The 20672-nt window shown below is 43.0% G+C and overlaps 1 protein-coding gene across 20 annotated transcripts in view; it reads left to right on the top strand.

Annotated features, from left to right (window-relative positions):
- Positions 1-20672, top strand: part of nrxn3b (neurexin 3b) — a 321105-nt gene that overhangs the window by 130863 nt on the left and 169570 nt on the right. For 7 of the 20 annotated variants that reach the window (XM_080289992.1, XM_080289987.1, XM_080289985.1 and 4 more), the window contains 9 exons: positions 193-396; positions 1979-2005; positions 3150-3269; positions 3660-3772; positions 4550-4818; positions 5186-5376; positions 6146-6319; positions 7106-7132; positions 9209-9328. In XM_080289992.1, coding sequence (XP_080146118.1) covers positions 193-396; positions 1979-2005; positions 3150-3269; positions 3660-3772; positions 4550-4818; positions 5186-5376; positions 6146-6319; positions 7106-7132; positions 9209-9328 — 1245 coding nt within the window. The remainder of the gene's footprint in view (positions 1-192; positions 397-1978; positions 2006-3149; positions 3270-3659; positions 3773-4549; positions 4819-5185; positions 5377-6145; positions 6320-7105; positions 7133-9208; positions 9329-20672) is intronic. The other 13 variants (XM_080289988.1, XM_080289986.1, XM_080289982.1 and 10 more) reach the window with 3 other exon arrangements.

Genomic DNA, 20672 nt, shown 5'->3' with positions numbered 1-20672 from the left:
CTGAAGGAGGTGAAACATATGGAATGATTTGATTTGTGCCATTTATCATGTTATCTCTTGTTTTTGCACCCACGCGCTTGCCCGTGTCACTTTTGCTAATTAAATTAAACCCGCTAATTAAAGGTGTAATTAATATTTATGCCGAGTCGAGATCAGCATTTGAGCTTTCTCGTGTATTTTTTTTCCCCACAGAGGCGTCAATATTGTCTTATGACGGGAGCATGTATATGAAGGTGGTGATACCTAACATCATCCACACTGAGGCTGAAGACGTCTCCCTCCGCTTCATGTCCCAGCGAGCGTTCGGCCTGCTCATGGCCGCCACGTCTCGTGAATCTGCAGACACGCTGCGGCTCGAGTTGGACAGCGGAAGGGTCAAGCTGACGGTCAACCTAGGTATCGTATTAGCCGTCACCTCTCTTCCAGTTCCTGGGGTGGCCTTCCTGTTTCGGTATTTCTGTTCTTTTTGTAAAGATTTTCTTTATGGTCCAGACCTTCTCTCAGACCTAACACATACTAAACCCGTTTTGTAGTTTGTCTTTGTAGTTGCATGGATTGTTTTTGACTTGCCTGGACTGTAAGTTTTTATGCCTTGTTGCGAAGATGTCTTTGTAGATTTTATATCCATCAGTCTAACTCTTAACACACTTATCCATGCACCGCAGCACATCTTTTGAACTGGTCGTAGATCACTTTAGTCATGCCCATTATTGTGCACAAATGGATTTTCTTTCCAAAGACACACATTTCACTTTTGAATGATTTCAATAGATGGCATCTCTGACACATGCGTTAATTCAAATACACAAACACTTCACTTTATCTTCTGCCATCTATTCTCAACTGCAGGTAGGCGTTACTGCATTGTAGTGCTGCCCTGATAGTTTGCATTTTTATCATGTGGTTTGTTTCTTTGTCCGTTTTATTTGATTTGATTTCCCTCATGATAGCAGGTTCATGTTTCCCTCCATCCATTAGTAACCCTTGGTCTAGCTGGCATCTCCCATGCCTTGTTCAAAGATGGCACTCACCCCTTCAAAGGCCCAGAGCCTGCGGCCCGTCTGGCAAACAGCCCGATGCCACGGCACCTAGCTCGCCTGCAGATGGTGGCACGAGTGGTACATTTAAGTAGAGTGCAGGCCTTTATACCAGTAAGGCTGGAAGAGATAGACTTGACAGAAAGAATATGTCTTCTGGTAAAGTATTTGAACATAATAAAAGCTAAAAGTATAGAACATTTGTAGAGAATTTTCTTGGTCATTTCTAGTTTATGTTTGAATCTGAATCCAGTGTTATTGAAAATTCAGTTTAACTCATGTAGCTCATTTTCCACAACTTGCGTAGGATCCTCTGAAAGGGGGGGTCTTAAGGCCTCTGTGTGGTGTTGGTGCTGAGTGGCACGAGGCTGTTTGCACCCACTTTTCTGTTGCGGTTGACGGCACATGACCAGCCTGGTCACATGGATTTCAACCCGCACCTGACCATCACAGGCTCAGTTTTCCCCCTTAGGTGTGGATTTGAATCTAAGATTCTTCTTCTCCTGGCGTGCCATCTAAAACGGCTTTGTTTCATACAACTAGTACAGTATTTTGGACTCTGGGTGCTGGGTTGCAAAATCGATGTGGCCAATAAGTTGCAAGTGACCATTTTGAAACATGATGGGTTTTTAGGGGGGAAATGACACAGGTTTAAAAATGGAGAATAAAAAGCTTCAGATGGTTTATCCAGAGCAGTAATATTGAGCCGTGTTGGTCCAATATTGCTGGGTACAGTAATACTGATTAAAAGAATTGGACTGGGGATTACTTTTCCAATGCTAATATAGAAACGCTTAATGTCAGTCGCCAGCTAAGCTAAAATGGTCGCCAGTGTCATGTGACCGTCCCCGGAAGGTGGCTTTTTTTGCTCTTGGATGTCTGCAGCTGTAACCTTGAAGGATGCGATTTCATCTGTCACTTATTCTCCCCTCCCCATCTAGACTGTGTCAGGATAAACTGTAACACCAGTAAGTCAACATTCTTCTTCTGCAGCCTTCTTCCTTCAGTCAATGTTTGATTGTAGCCTGTGTGCTAGATGTAGAGGCAGGGATGTGTGAATGCAGGGGACTGAAAAGAGGATTTCTCAGATAAAAGGGGGGTATAGCCAAAGTTCAAAGCTATGCAAATCAGACTTAATGTGCTCTATATATGTTAAATGGCCCATGTTTCCAATTTAATTCAGACACTAGTTGTAAATGGTTTTTGTCGGTTTGTATCTACTCGTCTTTTGCACTTTCAGACTTTGTGGGCTGTATTGTTTCTCAATTACCCCGTAATAGATTGCAGTGTCTCTTTTTCCTGTTCTTCTTATTTAACACATACTGCAGAATATGGGTTTATAATGCGAAGTACAGCTGGTGTCAGAAGTCATGCTGTTATTCATTAAAAGGACCAATACTTTCAAAGTGCTCACAGTCTTGTAGAAAGGACAAAAGACAGAACACAAAGAGTCCTTCAGCTGTGTGTGTGTGTGTGTGTCTGTACTGAAGTGCTACATTATAGATGCCCTTTACGTTGATAGCTGCAGCTGTATATGTAGTTCTTATTATAGTAAATAGTGAATATAATGAAGCATTGTTAGGTTTGTGCATTTATGATCAGATATGTTCAGGATAATAAAATCACCAATTGAAATTTGGATTGAACCAGCAGCCACAATGCAGCAGACTCTGCTCTGAATCAGCCGCTCTGGCCTCTTCATCGGCTCGATGGGGCTGCATTGCCCCCTCGTGGTTACTTGGATGAATTACTTCAAACTAAAGCGCTCAATTAAAAGTCACAATAAAAAGTGTGTTTCTGGCAAAGTGTAAATTTAAAAATGATTGAACACTAGAAAAAACACTGAGTCTTTGTATGAGTAACAGCATTGCTGCCAGTTTGAATAACTTTTTTCCTCTGCTGTGAAAAACAAAGCAGATTTTTTGTAAGTATTTTCTTTTTTGTTTGAGTACCTCTAATCTCACTTAAAGCTCAGATGGAGGAGATGTTATCTGTATGTCGCGAGGAAGAATGCTTGGTTTGAAATTGAATTACTTTATTTATGAAAACAAAGATTTGGTTTATGCTTGTGCCATCCCCGCTGTCCCTTCACTAACTAACCCTCATCTTCAGGCAAGGGCCCTGAGGTTCTTTATGCTGGACAAAAGCTCAACGACAATGAGTGGCACTCAGTGCGAGTGGTCCGCCGCGGTAAAAACTTCAAACTCACTGTGGATGACGACATGGCGGAAGGTAACGCTCTTGTAATGCATTTCTTTATTGTTTTGCTGAGATATACCAAACGTACATGATCTCGCATCTTTTTTCTTTGTTTGTTGGGCTGAATAATGTGCTTTTATTTCTACTGCTGATTTCGTTTCATGAACAGTTTACATAGAAATTACACATAGTGTGAAGAATTATGCCTTTCTTCACTGGAAAAGGCATGCCTGTTGCTTTTATTCCTAGTATTACTCATCCAAAACATTGTAAATTATGAATATCCTGGAAGTAAGTCGTGCTGGGTATGAGAGTTTTTTTCATTTTGTTCCACTGGCATTCATTATCCACACAACCAGGGCGTCTCGCTTCCTGCTGCTGGGTCATTCCCTTTGCCTCTTTTTCCTTTCTCTTCCCTCCCAGGTCAGATGGCGGGTGATCACACTCGTCTCGAGTTCAACAACGTGGAGACGGGTATCTTGACTGAGAGACGCTTTGTTTCATCTGCTCCTTCACCATTTATTGGTCATCTGCAGGTATTAAGAGCTTATCAGAAGCTCGTGTCCTGTATTATTCATTATATAATTCAAAGTCAGCAGCGGCATGTATCTGTGAGAGGAAATCAAGCATAGCTTGCAGGCTGATAGCAGATGATGTAGCTGACACAATAGGTGGCTGCAAGCCGCTTTGCAACCCACATCCACCCAGCTCCTCAACAACAGATGACATATTACATTATTCTGTCATAATTTATTTACCAAATAAATTTTATTTTATTACTCTGAACTTGGAGCTCTGAACATATTAACTGAGGCTGCTGGGTTTTTTGTAGTTGCTCTGAGGATGGGAAGGTCAGACTTTGGGGCAAACTTTGGTCAAAATGCTAAAATCTTTGCTTTTATAGAAATGATCTGTCTGTCTAATGTTATGAGTCGCTGTTATGGGTCAAGTTCATTCCAATGGAAGCAGCAAGTAGCGGTGAGGGTGTACGTGTATTTCGATTTGTTTTTTCAGTTTAGTAGATTTTATTTACCTCATTTTAAGACCTGCTAATGACATTTTTTAATATGTTCTAATATGTAAAACTTTAGAACTTGAAGAGGGTGTACTTTTCTTCACACTATAATTAATGTAAGGTCTGCTGTCAGTGCTGTGTGAGAACCACACCAGTCATATTTTATTCCTTGTGTATGTTTTTAGAGTTTATTAACTTGCTATGATTCCTCCAGTCTTCGGTTGAGGTCTCTTGGCAGTTTTGCTCACTACACAGTCGTGCTTCACAGGTAGTAATAACAGCACCATCTCTCCCCCAGAGCCTAAAGTTCAACGGTATGCAGTACATTGATATGTGCAAGAATGGCGACATCGACTTCTGCGAACTCAACGCTCGCTTCGGCATGCGTTTCATCATCGCCGACCCCGTGACTTTCAAGACTAAGGGCAGCTACCTGGGCTTGGCCACTCTTCAGGCGTATACCACAATGCACCTCTTCTTTCAGTTCAAAACCACCTCACCTGACGGTTTCATCATCTTCAACAGCGGAGATGGGAACGACTTTATTGCCGTGGAGCTGGTTAAAGGGTGAGTGGGACGAGCCGTGTTCATGTTTTATTCAGCAGTTGGAGTCCAGATATGGATTATACATTTTAAATAGCAGGGCTGATGTGGGTACAGTTGGTACCTTAAGGCTTTATGAATTTAACAGAGAAGCCCAAACAAATTGATCCCAAATCTCCTTTTGCACATAAACACGATTGTGCTGGGAAGAAGATTGTTTTCTCTGTCAGTTTAACTCCGATTAGTGTCAGAGCAACGTGAGGTGATTGTGAGAGTTTTTCCATTAAAATTTAATCCCTATTGTAAGATAAAAAGAGACCTAGTGCACACACAAAATACCCCCCTCCCCAAATACTGATGTGTTCATCTGCTCCTTCTTCTTCTCTGCCAGATTTATTCACTATGTCTTCGACCTGGGAAATGGGCCCAGTCTGCTGAAAGGAAACAGTGACAACCCACTGAATGATAACCAGTGGCACAATGTGGTCATTACCCGAGACGCTTCCAACACACACACGCTCAAGGTGGACGCAAAGTCAGTCACCCAGAATGTCAACGGAGCCAAGAATCTGGACCTCAAAGGTACCTGATCTCACCTTTTCATCAGCTTCTTCACCTGAAATAACATTATGTCTTCATCTAAGGTAAATAGCAAGTAAATAAAAGCACAAATGAACAGTTTACTCACACAAGTATATACACTATACCAGCGGTCCCCAACCCCCGGGCCTCGGACCGGTTCCAGTCCGTGAGTCGTTTGGTACCGGGCTGCGAGAGTTGAGGCTCAGGTGTGAAATGTCTGGTTTTCAGGGTTTTTATCGGTTTTCAGCGTTATTTTGTTTTCGTTTTTATCGTTTACTCGGTTTTCCTGGGTCTTTTCACGTGTGTTATGAATAAATCTTCTTTTTTTCGGTACCGGTACAAGTCTTATTTTGTTGTATTTATCCGCGACACCTTAAAGGCCGGTCCATGAAAATATTGTCGGGCATAAACCGGTCCGTGGCACAAAAAAGGTTGGAGACCGCTGCTCTATACTATGAGTCAGGGGTTACCTGAACCTAGAGTTACTTTTAATCCAAAAAAGGTTTGTAAATGAATTGTATCAAAACAGTTCAATATCAGATTATTCTTTTAACCTGCACCAGTAACGTCCTGGAATATCTTGTGGATATGCTAAAAAAAATTATGTTTTTCAAGTATTTTATGTGTATTTCATTACATTTAGACAAAGTCAGCCCACAATTGCTGGCTGGAGCTAAATAGTGACACTATATGACAAATCGTACCACTCTTCCTCTCGGCAAGAAAGTAAACAACAGTGATGTAATCGCATATTTTCCTCAATTTTCAGGCGACCTGTTTATTGGAGGTTTGGGACCTAACATGTATCAGAATCTCCCCAAGCTGGTGGTTTCTCGGGAGGGCTTCCAGGGCTGCCTGGCCTCGGTTGACCTCAACGGCCGTCTGCCAGACCTCATCAGCGACGCCCTTTTCCGCAGCGGGCAGATCGAGCGCGGCTGTGAAGGTACAGATGGCCTACAGCATAGGAGATTCCTGACCTGCTGCGTGAGATTTATTAGACTAATTAGAGAGCTCTTCTGTAGCCCCCCCTAAAGCCATTTGCTGGCACCGTTAATCCTCATTCTGCTTTCCTTTGCCAGGTATTTGTCACATTTTAGGATAATACTTGGAGTAGAATTTGTCAGTCTGTTTATCTAATATCAGCTTTCTGAGCTTTTGTGTTGCATTCGTATATTTAATGATAACAATATGTTGTAACCTCAGGAACAATTCTAGATTGCTTTACATTGTAACTCATTTAAACCGAGCACTTTTCCTCCTAAAATTCACGTCCTAAGGCTAAACTAACGTATTGCTGTTACAAAATATAAACGAGCTGCTGCCAAGGTTGTATTTTTTACAGTAAAACAACCCATAGCTCTTTTGACCTATATCTATAAATTGAGTGCTTAATAAATACATTTTCCCATGCTAATGCTTCAACTGTATTGAAATGGAATTGATTATTCATGCATATGGAAAAGGTTACAACACATTTCCTCTAGAGGGCAGCAGAAGATTAAGATAACAAACACTGCCATTATGGTGAACTCGTATAATTTAACACCTTTATTTTTAAGCAGCTCAGCCCTCACTAAAAAAAAACCAGTCAGCGCCCCTCGCCTGCTGCCACAGTAACAAACTTGTACAAGTTTTAAGAACACTAACGATGCTGCTCCCCACTAACCTCTACTCTTGTTTTCCGCTCTGCTCTGTTCTGTTTGTTATTTTTCTTTCTGCGCTAACAAAGTTGGTTTCACCAAAGCCGACCTGCAAGGTAGAGGGTTAAACTCCGCCTCACGGAGGCCTGCTCGCCTGAAAGTCTGCTGTGTGCAATGCATCGTGGGTGTCACCATGGCAATAAGGACCCCTTTGTGTGCTGCAGAGGTGGCTTGCTCTCTGAAAAAAATAGACAGAGAATGCTGGCAGGGCAAAAATGAGTAATCAAGCAAGTGTTAAATTATTACTTTTTAAATTATTTGTACTTTTTTATACCACAGCGCGGCAGCAGTGTGATTGTAACCACATCTGATCAGATATGTAGCAGAAACTGGCAAACTCGGCTTCTTTCAGGAACACATCTGATAACGTTGCGCAGCGACTTGGAGCGCACGTGTAATTAAAGGGAGTAAACAGATCGGGTCAGATAAGTGATGGACTCGTGTCGACGGTCCAAAAGTCTGGTTAAAAGCAGAGGCAGACAGTTTGTGGGAGTGCTGTGTTCTTGAATAAAAATGCCAGTTGTGACACATTGCAGGCTGGCGCAGACAGCAGAAAGAGGCTGTCGCAGCACATCTAAACACTCAGTGTGCCGCTGATGGATCAGACCTCTCTTTCTGTCTCCATTTTTTTTTTTAAATAAAAAATCCATCACATCTGCTGCTTTACCCAGATGAGTGTTGCTATTATTTTTTTCCAGAGAGGAAGCAGCCTGCTGCCACAACACTGGAGTTCAGCAAAATCCTCCATCTCTAACAAAACAAGCACCGATGTGTTTGATTCGCGCTGATGAGCCGCTCGTGCCCGTGCGGTCTCTGGGTTGCCTGGTTGACCACCGTTACTGTCCATTACACAGTAAATGCACTTTCAGCTGGCAAACTTGCTCTGTTTATTCCACCTCAGATGTCTTCTTCTCCTTCTTTTCACATTGTCTTGCACAAGACAACTGCTCTTAAACTGTGTTTACTTGCATTTGTCTGCCATGTATTTGGACTGTTTATTTAATTTTTGCTTTATTTAATTTTGTTTGTTTCTCTACGGTTATCAGAAGGGTTACTGTCAAGTTTTTTCCCCCCCCCTTTTGTCTGTCTAGACTCTCACGGGGTGGGGGTGGGGGGGTTGTTTATCTCGTTATCTATGCTGTGCGCTTGTCCTTATCTGCATTCCCTCTCAGTAAAAGTATTCAAAAGTAAGAGCTATGTGTGGCGTGTAGAGGAATAGCAAACACACATCCAGTTTGACTTTGAATACCCTCCTCAACTCCTGTCTGACTGAAGTGCATACACGAGGATATGCACTGCGTGTTCTCGAGTACTCTTTCCGTTTTCTCTTCGTGAATTCCGTCTGTCCAGTGTATCCAGTGTTCGCCGTGTATTCTCTCGCAAGTATTTGTCAAGGAAATGACCGGGCTCGCTTTTTTAATGCCATTTTTTTTGTCTGTTTGTTTTTTAAATGTGGGTATTGTTAAATGCAGTTTTGAATCCATGAGCCGTCTGCTAGGAGGTTTATGTCTTGTCTTGCCTGTTTTATAGAGGGAATGCAGCGAGTTTTACTCTGATAAAACTATTTGGAAACATGTTGGAATGAAATGAAGTGCATGCGCGTCCACCCGCACACACTACCAAAAAGAAGGAAACTTAACAGTGTCATCACATTAGCCCAGACGGGGGTCCAAGTCATTTGCAGCAACGTGTCTTAAGCGCTAATCGGAGTGCATCGCACACGCTGCAAGCGGCGTCTTCTACAGCACTTTTTGCAGTAATTAACTGAGAGTATATGCTGATGTTCCCCCCAACCCTGCTCAAAGGGCGTGAAGTCGACGCTGCGAAAACCTGGCGCCTGTGCGTCGCCTTCCCAGTGCTACAGCAGCTTTACCCAGCAGGAAGCAGGATTCATCAGGCAGTATTTTTTAAACTGCATTCGCACTGCAGGTCAGGCCTCGTGTGACGACACTGTTTGCTCCTTGTTTTTTTCTTCGAGGCCCACATGGTGTAGACCTGTCTTTCTAGAGTGCATTCCTTCTGCATGGGTCCTGCATTGTTTAGCCTCAGCGGTCAATCTTATCGTTGCTTGACTGTGCACCTGTGGTATCTCTCTCTCTCTATGTTTCTTCTCCCCTTTCACCCTTTTTCAGGGCCCAGCACCACCTGCCAGGAGGACTCATGCGCCAACATGGGCGTGTGCATCCAACATTGGGAGAACTTCACCTGTGACTGCTCGTTGACGTCCTACTCGGGGACCTACTGCAACGACCGTGAGTGCTGCTGGCTTTAGGATTTTTCTGCATTTGCCTTACATGTGCATTAAAGGGGGACTCCAGAGAGAAGTAGAAAGCCTTTAAAGGACAATGCCTCATGGGCTTTGAAGGACAGTTGATTGAGGAAAATTAAAATATGGAAGGCTCAAAGCCAGCTCATCTCCACAACAGTGTTATCATGTGGAGGTGCAGCACAAAGTTGATGGAATCCTCCTTTAACACATGATGCACGAGGTGCACAGAACAGCACAAAACTGCACAATACTGCAAGGTTACAGTTCATAAGTCGTACCATTATACATTCTTATGCACATGCACATTATTATATTTCACACTCTCCATGCTAAAAACTGGCTCGACCCATGAACTCACGCCGTCCTGTGTGCAGCACTGAGAGCCGCATCCTTGACTCAAGGACTCGTTGATTCAGGCCTGTTAAGTTAAAGCTTTGTTAAAAATGCTGCATGAATTCGGAGCTGAGAGTGTGTTGTGATCTTTAAATGAAGCACCTGAGAGATGCCGGCAGTTGTTAAGGGCATCTATTTTTTTGCTTTGTTGCAGGTGCTTTGACGTAACAGGTTTGCTTGATGTCGTGAGCTTTCGCGGTTCGGGCTCGGGAGTTAGCCCGACCGCAACTGATGATGTGTAAAATATCCACTTCTGCCTCAATCGCCTTTTCATAAGCGTCCTTCAAATAGCTTTCGCTAAAGACGAATTGCGAGTTTGTGTGCGTGTGTGTCTGAAAGTGAGGGAGAAAAGGGATCTCTTATCCCCATGACGACAAGGGACTTCCCCGCAGTAATCACGGTTGGCGGTCTTTCATTTAGCGTTTAATAGTGGGGGCACAGCGCTGCTGGGCCAGACTAATGAGGTGGTGGAAGCTGTTAGGAGAGCTGCTATCTGTGAGTGCTGGCATCCCCTAATCATCCAGACCTTTCTGATGTCAGGCCCGGCTGCTGTGTATGACTTTATATCTCTCGGTTCCACATTTCTTTCTCTCGCTTTTTTTCCTTCTCTCCTTCTCACTTCCCTCTCTTTCACGATCCTCTGACGCAGTGTTTTCCACACGGGGGCCAAACAGCCGACCTCAGCTCTCACTCGGTGATGGGAACTGAGTGTTTATGTGTTAATTAGTGATGAGAAGCCCTCATTAATTCCCCCCCGGCGCTGCCCGGGATGACATAGAGGGAGGTCTCATTGATTTCATATCAACAAAGATGTAATTCTTCTTGAGACACAGGCGCTTTTGACGGTGACATATTTTACATCTTTGTGACTCTGCAGGTTTAGGTTCGCCTGCTTCTTTTGGAAATAGATGTGCACTAATATTGACTAGGCTGTCCAAGCGTGTAATAGTATTTTTAGCCGTGCGGTATTAGTCTTAATGAGAATTTCGTGGCTGATTTTCTTTCTTTGCGTAACTCTTTCGAGCAGTTTCTCTTTACTTGTTTATGGCAGAAAGGAGATGAAGAGAGGTGAAAGCCAGGCAAACAGGCACGCTGCTGCGGGAATACTCCAGTGCATTGGAGTTGTGCTCGTATTGCACAAGTGTGCATGACTCCGTCTGCCTGAGATAAAGGGTCTCGTTTACTTTTCTCGGATTGAGCCAATCTTCCGACGTCCACTCTGATGCCTTTGCTTCCTGTGAGGTTTCTGGAGCCCCTACAGAGTAGTCACGCACCACCAGGTGGCAGTAAATCCACAAGCTGGACCGCACACAGTCTCCCTGTGCTGGGAGAAAATGAGATGCAATCCCCCGAGCATGAAATCAGTTTTCCTGTTATTTTCCTCCGCTGCTTTGCCTCTTGTCGTTCTCTCTTTCTCTATACATCCCACTGTACCAACCCACAGCCCTCTCGCTGGCTGTAGTTATTGATCACTGAATGAATAATATCTTCCGGACATTGCAAGAATCCAGTGTATTACATGTACAATTTGTGATTACAATACAGGCATGTTGCCAACAATTTTCTTAAGTCCTTGCCTTTGTGCGTGCATGTGTGTTCCAGGCATCTTTTATTCAGCAAGCGCAGCGTGAGAGAGGGAGAAAGATCTTCTAATTAACAATGTGGGAGTGGAGCTTCTCCCTCGGTCTCTCTGCCTCTCCATCTCTCTTTCTCCAGCAGATAGCTGCTAGCAAATATCATTAATTGTCTGTTTCTGTGGCTTCATCTCTACCCATTGTCCAAATGAAGAAACTTGAATAAAGTAAAGTGAACACTTCTGCCAATAAAGCCACTATTTGCGATTGTTAGCACTGAGCCTCTGTGCCCTCTTCTCCATCATAGCTAACAGGTCGCTAGGTGGTGGAAAAGATGAAAAAAATAAAGGGGAAAAAAGCGCCTCAGCAGGCGAGAGCTATCCACACTGCTTCCATTTATTCCTGTGTACCCTTGCAGCCTGCACATTGTGACTGCACACCTTCACTTATGGGAACGTGACTGTGGAAATTCAGAGGGCTCTTTGAACCTCGCAGGCTGTTTTCAAAGCCTCTCGGACAATCTGTAGGTACATGTTGTGCCCAGCACTGCTTTAAAAAATGGTTGGGGGGTTGGAGGGGGTTTATCCTGCTGGGTTCTGGCTCACTGCTTTTGTCGTGCTCATTTCCATCTCCTTGTCGTCTCACATCCTTTCCCCTTCTTCTGCTCCGCTCTGCTCTCCTCTGCTTTCGGAGCGGACCCTCTCCACGTCTGGTTCCGTGAATGCCGCAGAGTTTCATTTAAATCCAAGGACATGAGAGCTTTGGGCCAAGCAAGAGGAGCAATCGGACACTCCTCTTCCACATCCAGAGCAATTACTCAACTTACGTAATAGAATTATCTCTGCAAAGGTCGCTGCATTGTTCTACTGTCAGGGGCATGGTAAACAAACAGAAAGGAGAAGTGGAAGAGGGAGCAGGAGGCGGAAGACAGGGAGCAGAGCACTGTTCGCCAGTTTGACGCTCACATCAGTAATTGCACAGATAGATTTAGTGATGAATTTCACTGTCAGTGCTGTGATTCCTTCAGAATCCCTCTGCTCCAGCTTTTAGCCAGTGTCCTTAATTTATTTTTCCAAGGCATGCACAGAGGGTTGCGACCATATCTGCCTAACTGCTTACACAATTGACAACAAAACAGCTTTATTACTTCGTTCACTATTTATAAGAAAATAATCATGGCGTTTGCCACGTATTCATTTCTCCTCCGCTTGCTTAGCAGAGGAACAAAAGAGGTCGGGGCACAATGTATTTGCCTGCATTCACAATGTTCTAGTGAGTGGAGAATACACAATAACCACGGCATTTTCCCACTATTTACTGATGTATCTGCTCAACAGTATTAAATCCCGAGGGGTAGGGGGGAAACGGGGGCGGCCACACAATGCAGCCTTTCACTTTGATATGACGTCGATGATGAAGTGATGAAGGGTTTTTAGAATGAAAAAGCAGGTGAACGTGCAACACACACCCACGTGCGCACATGGAAATACCATCTGTAGATATGTGAGAGCGTCGTGTGAATATTGAAAGGATTTTCATCGGAGCATTTAATATTTTATCGTGCTGTCTCTGTAAATAGGATTGAGTAGCTCGAGCTGGCCGGGGCCGGCCAACAGGTGTGGAGCAGGGTTTGTTATGCAGCGCCCTCCGACAGCCGTTGGAGCTTGGCTTGGTTTCAGCTGGGCACAGATGTAGCACCTTTACATCATAATGCATGGACAGCGATTTCAGCCAGCAAATGCATTCGATTTGAAGATGAATCGGAAAGGTGGAAACGAGCACGCCTTCTTTCATCTTCATCTCACAAAAGCCCGTGTTTTCATGCAGAGTTTGACAGCACCTTTCTGGTGAAAGAGGGCTTATAAGTGGAGCATAGCAATACGAGAACATTTGCCTATAAATACCACAGGTGGATCAAAAATGGGCCAAAAAGAGCTCTACGGAGAATGATTTGTCCTCAGGGCACAACCTATCCCAAAAGCACACTTTGGGAAAAAAACTGTCGTAGTATTTGAGGCAATCGTTTTAGCTAGAAATGCTCACGTGATTCAGCAGCCATGTAATCAGGTGGCTTAAAGACTGCCTGCAGTATCATCGAGGTTTGGGAGGGGGGTTTAGATGCCGCTTTGAAGGAAGTTGTTGTTGTGTAGCTGTGACTCGAGGAAAAGTAATTGCCCGACATCAGCCCAGTGGAATTGCCTGAAACACAAAAATACAGAAGAGTGCACAAACATAAAGTTGCTCCTTCAAGGTTTATAATCTCCTTTCCGCTCTCCATCACTTTGTCACTCGGCTTCTTTGTCCTATAATATCTGTATTAGAACCAGAACTGCATGTCCAGCCCCGGAGGAGGTCTAACGAGCTGCCCCGCTATTGGCTGATCAGGCTAATGATGCTTGCTCCAGCACTGCATCGTGTCACTGTGATAAGACTGGATGTCACTCGTGTCAATCGATGTGTCACCGTCGTGCTCAGAGCCGCGGTATAATTGGATATATGCAACGCCGTGGAGCCTAAACGCCCCGGGGGCAGAAGAAAGAGAATAGATAAAAAGATGGAGGAGAACAGTGGGAGATGTTCATCCTCATGAGTGTCAGTAAATGGATGTGTTGAAGAAATATGCACTTTTCCATATTCATACATTTACAAAGTATTGCTGTGGTTCTGAACCATTACTTGTTTTGTTTTTTGTTTGCAGAATTATCATAAAGAGCTTCCAAATGTCAAGTGAAAGGTGACGCTTGTGATGACAAGCCTACAAAGTTTCACCTGATTGTGCACTTTCCCTTAGCTCAGCTGTGCCATTTAGCTGCTTCAGCTCGTTGTTTGGCCGGCTACAGAACTTGGGTCTCATTAAAGGTGCCCTGTGGAAGTTAGTTGGGGACTTGGCATCTTTTTTTTTTTTTTTTACTTTTTACATTGTTTATACTGCTAGAAGTCAATGTCACTTTTTTTTGCCACATCAGCAAAGTATGAAACCAACCAAGCGTCTGTATGTCTATCACACTCTACATCCCACCCAGACTGCAGCAAAACTGTGATTTACATCTGCTTTTATTCCAGAAAAACATCATCTTTTTAATTGGCATTCCAGCCACTTCCATGTAATCTCAGAAATCCAATACAGCTATGCTACTGTGTAACGCGAGCTCAGTCTCAACATTCAAGTCAGAACGTGACTTTTCCATCACTTCCTCTCTTCTTGAGAGAATCTTGCAGAGTGGCAATGGCAGATGTAGTTAGAAGTAACCCCCGACATTCTGGAATAAATGTAATTAATTCATTAAATTAATGAATAATAGTTTAATTCACGCTACAGTGCTGCCACTTGTAGCTTCGTAGCTTCCGCTTATATATCCCTCTATACAGAAGAAAGCCTTGAAAATGCTGAGAAAAATACTCGTTTGCTTCTCCTGCATGGCAGCTTATTATTGATAAAAATCAGATCTGAGCAAAAAAATCTGAATTTAAAAATGAGTCTTGTATCAAAAAAAGCAAACTGCAGCCTTTATGTGCTTCAAAATTAATTACTAGCTAGTAAAGAGATGGCTCACCGGTGCTGTGGATGGGACGTTGATGCCAGCCCTGGCCAAGAACTAGAAAATGCTTAACTAGCCATATATATATGAGAGTATGTCAGTGTTGTGTGACTGAGGTTTGGGGTGAGGTGGAGTTGTTTTCGCTGGCTTTCATGCTTTTTCTAAACTACATAATGCACAGAATTGTAGTCCGACAGAAGAGTAAGCTAGTACACGCTAAAAAGGCCAAGCATATAGCGTGGTAGCGTTACATCTCGGTTACTGCACCCAGGATAAGATGTTGAATTTCTCCCAGCATGGCAAACAAAAGCACGATTTCGACTGCTGGCTGTGGATGCACAGTGCAGCTCGGGCTTTCTGCGAGCTGCTTCCATGAGTGAACGAGGGAGATGTTGCATGGGACGGGAGAGGGAGGGAATGATTGAGTTGAGCACATTAGAGACAGTTACGATGAGGGGCATCCATCTGTTTTGGTGCACGGCGGGTAACCTTGAGGCTGTCAGAGCGTTCCCAGCATCCACCCTGTAGCCCTCACAGGCTGAGCCCAGCCACAGACACATCCATCAACACATGTTCTTAGACACATTTCAGCTGCACCAGCAACACATACAAATCACCCAATCAATACCTTGAACACACAGCCTGAACTGAAGGGTTTCGATCGGGAAGATTTTTTTTCTTTTGCAGGTGTGTAAGGTGCATGTTTGCTTTGTTGTAGTTAGAGTATTAATTTCAGATTTGCATCACATTGTCACATGCACACATACACAAACACACACATATAAAATATATAAACAAAATATACAACACTAAGATAAATGTGGATGTTTCGCTGCTGTTCACCAAGCAGCAAAACAGCAGTAAAGAGCTTCAGTTAAATGAGTGCATATAAACGGCCAACTAGCTTAATGCACAGGACTGCACTCCGCCATCTTGCTTGTAGTCACAGGAATGGATTTATGCACACTAATACAGACTGCTCATGGAGCAAACATACACGGAGCGAGCTTGGCTTTAAAATTTAGTTTTGCATCATTTTAATGGGGTCTTATCACACATACAAATAGACATGTATGCTGCTGCTGTTTTGCTGCTCTCCTCTGTCTGAGGCTCTCTGAGGCTGTCTTAATTCTCTGCTAAAGATGTTGTTACTGCACTCTAATTTTGCATAGCAAATATTTCTTAGCTGCTATAATAATGCTTAAAATTTCACTTAATGAACTCCTAATGAATACTAATCATTCAGATTGTTACTTTACCAAAATTTTACAGCCTCTATTCACTGCTTTTGCAGCTGTTATGGCTATTAAGGCATTAATTTGACTCCCATGATTATTTAAGCTCTTAAGTGTGTTTGGCTGGACTGCAGATGGTAGCGTGATTGCATTTTCTCTCATTGCTGCATTTGTCTGTTTTTGGGCAGGCTTCCTAAATTTTCTTTTTCCATGTGTCCTGTTTTTGTACAAATAGAGCTTTAGTTTACGTATGTGGTCACAAGGGGTTGCGGATGAAGTTGTTTGTTTACCTAACAGTGGGGAGGATCAATAGGAAGCTTCTCATCACTTTCTTTCCTCGCTACACTCAACAAATGCTTGTGCAGTGTGGCGGATGGTTTGGAAAGGCCACACAAATTCAAGTTATTTGTCACTGGCCGACAGCATCCCCACTCTGTACTCAATTGCAGCAGCGAGTGTCTGCAATAACCCTCTTTCCTCCCTGCTGCTGAGGCTTCACAACACCAGTTTAGCAGATTGTGGATCAACAAGTAAGGTGAATTAGTCTGATTCTGTTCTATCACTCTGTTGTTCTCGTTCTCTCCCCTTTTCTCAGCAGTGTCATCACAGTGTCACAGTCTCTCCACTCCAAGCACTTCATGGACTTTATTTACTCAGAAACCAGGAGAACTGGATATATGTTTTAATTTGTGTTCTTCTCAGAGTCGATCTGTATGTCACACTGGCTTTAAACCAGGCTTGGATAGACTTGAAAATAAGTCGTACTGTATGTCTGATTCCTACTGACACCTTTGCACACAGGCGTTTACAAGGTCCTCTCCCTTTCAAATAATTCTTAGCACCTGGTTTTGCAATTAGAAAGGAGCGATTTCAACCAGAGGGCAGTTATTCAGTCAGTTCAGTTGCCATAGAGAGGTCACTTAGTTATTGCATCATTGTGGGAGGAAGCAGTTTGGCCCTTCAAGCTAAAACAAGAAAGAATTGGCCAAATTGCGCTGGCTGATAGCTTACAGCCATTAATTTTAACCATTTAACAGCTCTCAACAAAAGAACCCCTGAAGGGCGCTCATATGGCGAATACAGTTCTTTGAGAAGAAGGCCAGGGCGTTTAGTTTCCATGTGACGAAACTGATGGTTTTCATCAGGTACAGTAGGCATTTTAAAAGCCAATTACCTCTGACATTTTTATTTTCAAAGAACTGACAGTAAACTCTCCAGAGTGTGCAAGAGTTCAACGCACAGGAAGAGCTGGATGTACGGGATGCACTTACCTCAGTCTAACGACCCTGAAACAACAAAGACTGTGATCTAAATGTATTCAATAAGAAAAGAAATATATAAACTGTCAAAGCATTTCTTTGCATTTTAGCAAATTGCCTCCTTTATGCTAATCACAGTATGGAAAACTGTGTTTCACACAGCAGCACACACAAAAATGATTGCAACCATGTAATAATGATTGCATGTGTAATGAACTGTAGCAACAGGTTTGCTTTAAAGATGCAGAGCATGTCGGTGACCCTTTGCAGTCAGTTGCAGTTGATGTTTCACAACGGCAATAAAGTAGCAATTAGACAAAGTCTGTCTGCTATTAGTTTGTGAGCGTTTAGCGTCACGAGACACGTCACAGATAAGTTGCACAGACTGACTCTGATTGGTTGCAACATGTTTGCAGATTAGATTACAACTGTTTACAGACCTTCATCAGTTTGTTTGAGAGTGACTGCCGTCAGCCTGAGTCAGACCACAACTGTTTGGTGGCAGGTCGCCTCCCACCTGGCAACCTGTGCAACTGCCTTGCGATTGAAATTCGTCACTCAGACCTTTGGGCCATTAATTTTTCTGTCTCCTTCAATCACAAAGAGGCTGCTAGGTCCTATTTTCACTAGTGTGCCTGAGACGTAATGTTTGGTCATGAGGTCTCATCATATTGCCTTGAAAATGCACATTAAAGATCCTTCATTTCTCAGCTGGCCTACCTCGAAATAGAGCAAGTTAGCCATCTTATCTTATCTTGGTAATATGTTAAAATCAGGGTTTTGCAGCATACAAATGTCACTTTCTTGGTTTCCCTTGGCTTTCACTATTTTTGTAAACATACATAATGTAGTGGGCTTATACATAGGAAGCATTAGAAGGCTAAAGGATCTCAGGCTGACATCCTATGTTGTCCTCACCCACACGAACAGCATCAGCATCTGTTAGTTTTGCTTTGAGTGTAACTTTTCAAATTTGATGTGACCCTGGGGCTGCAGTGTGATGACTTCTACTCAGATCTATTTATTGTTTTGCAGCCAATCCTTAAAAGACCCAGGTTTGTTGTCGAACACCCACACAATTCTCTTTTATTATTAATAAAGAGGATATGGGATTACTGTACTGTAGTGATTCGTATTTCAGCATGCTTTCTCTTTGCCCTTTCCAAAAAATAAGATCAAGCAGATTGAGATGGTTCATTCACCTGTTGGATGCTATGTTGTGTTCATCATGTGGATTTCTAGCACTCCTTTCTGGTACTCAGTTTATTGAGGATATTCCTTTTTGGTATCTGAATCTCACACACACACAAACTGGGGATGACTCATGTTCTATAACCGACATCTGACCAAACACTGCTTTAGTAGTTTAAAGTTGAGAAATACCACATGCTTAGTGCTTCATGTTCACCTCCTCATAATTATCAAGCTCTCAGCTCAAGTTCTCGTCCTGTCTTTGCCTATGCTTTTTTTTTTTTTATTCCTCTTTTCCTCAGCCTCTTTGCTAGATGTCAGCAATTACTGTGTCAGCAGCTTCCCAGTTCCTCACTTAGACCCCTAAAAATGGCACTCACAGACTTTTCACTGTAGATTTTACACTGAGGTGCCACAATATTAAACTATGTAGGTTCCCTTTCTGCCAGCAGCGCCGTTGACACCTTGGAGGATAGACACAAGGCTGTGGTTCTTCTGGGTCTTCTGGATGCCGGGTTTGGGCATCTGTGGATTGTGGATCCCGTGCACCGTGTAGATGTACATTTAGATCGGGTAGATTTGGGAATTAGACGAGGGAATTTGGAGGCCAGGTGACTTTATCTGAAGGGATGTTTTTTGTGGTAGCATTTTAAAGACTTGCCCACAAACATCCCTGAGCATTTCCATTTTAATAGAAGGGTCAGTGTTTTGGGGTTGAGTGTGAGTTAGATGGTCAAAGGAAGGGGTCTAGGTGTGTGAAACCCCGTCATCCTAGACTGGTTTTTGGTATGGAGGAAAAAAAAAGAGCTAGAGCATGTATTTCTGGGCATGTAAAGCTTCTGTTATCTTTCCTGTAATGAAACATTACCTTTTTATATTTTCATATATTTCCACTAAAGTGGCTCATCTTCAGCGTGCTTTAGGAATCATGACATGAAAAAAGCTTCCTCTCTAAAGGTCATCATTTATATTCATTATACAATGGCCTGGATGAATAAGTAATCCTGATTTGCTCAAGGGTTGTTGATTAATTTCACATAACAGCACTCTTACATACTATACTAAGTCCTTGTCCTTTTATTCTTTATTATCTAAATTCATGTACCTTGTTCAGGTATGGCTGCTGCTCTAGAGCAAAGGAAATGTGGATTCAGATGAATGTCGGCGGTTCCAAACATGCATATGACCACAATCAGACCTGAGTTTTGTCTTTGGACTGGAAATACATTGAGTATGAGTTACTAGAATTCACTGACAACAGTTTGCAGACAACAAAAATAAGCTAGTTAACAAATTAGCACTCATATATGTTTAGACTTTAGTTGAAAATGACTTTTAATTTTTATCTGATTATGTCTAACTCTTGTAATGTTGCCCAGTTTCTGTTCTGGCTGTGTATTCTAAATCACACAATAAATGATTGAGTTGAAATTTTTAGAGAGAAGATGAACAGAATAAGTAGCAGTAAAATGATCAGCCATAGCTTTGCCCGTGTTTTACCTTCTCTGTATTTACGTTTTAGGGACTAATGGAAAATAAGTAAACCACATTGTGTGTGCAGTTGTCATATTCATAGCAGGGCCCTGCTACAGTACAGCCCAGTCACAACCCTGCACATAATATGAAAGCACCCTCTGCTCCTCAAAGTTACTGCACCTTTCTTGCTTTCCATAGGTCTTCTTCTCTCTCGCACACACACACACACACACACACACACACACACACACACACACACACACACACACACACACACACACACACACACACACACACACACACACACACAAATAGGACACTGATGCCATTTAGATTAGTATCCCATGTGACCAATGCTGACATGAATTTGCTGGGTGACAAGGGACCCAATTACAGCAGAGAGCTGATCGTCCACGGACCAACCGTTTCAAATTGTCTCCTAGGCGTCAAGCAGAGGGAACAGGAAAATGTGTATTATTGAATGTGTGTGTGTGTGTGTGTGTGTGTGTGTGTGTGTGTGTGTGTGTGTGTGTGTGTGTGTGTGTGTGTGTGTGTGTGTGTGTACTGTATTTGTCTGTAACTGTGTCACTCTGGTTTCACATCTTTGAGAGAGAGGCTAGGATAAACACCAGGGTCAAATACATCACTGTGGCTAAGAGT

Source organism: Astatotilapia calliptera, chromosome 15 (assembly GCF_964374335.1).
Source record: "Astatotilapia calliptera chromosome 15, fAstCal68.1, whole genome shotgun sequence".
In the NCBI taxonomy this organism is placed as follows: domain Eukaryota; kingdom Metazoa; phylum Chordata; class Actinopteri; order Cichliformes; family Cichlidae; genus Astatotilapia; species Astatotilapia calliptera.
This window is presented reverse-complemented; position numbering and strand designations above follow the sequence as displayed.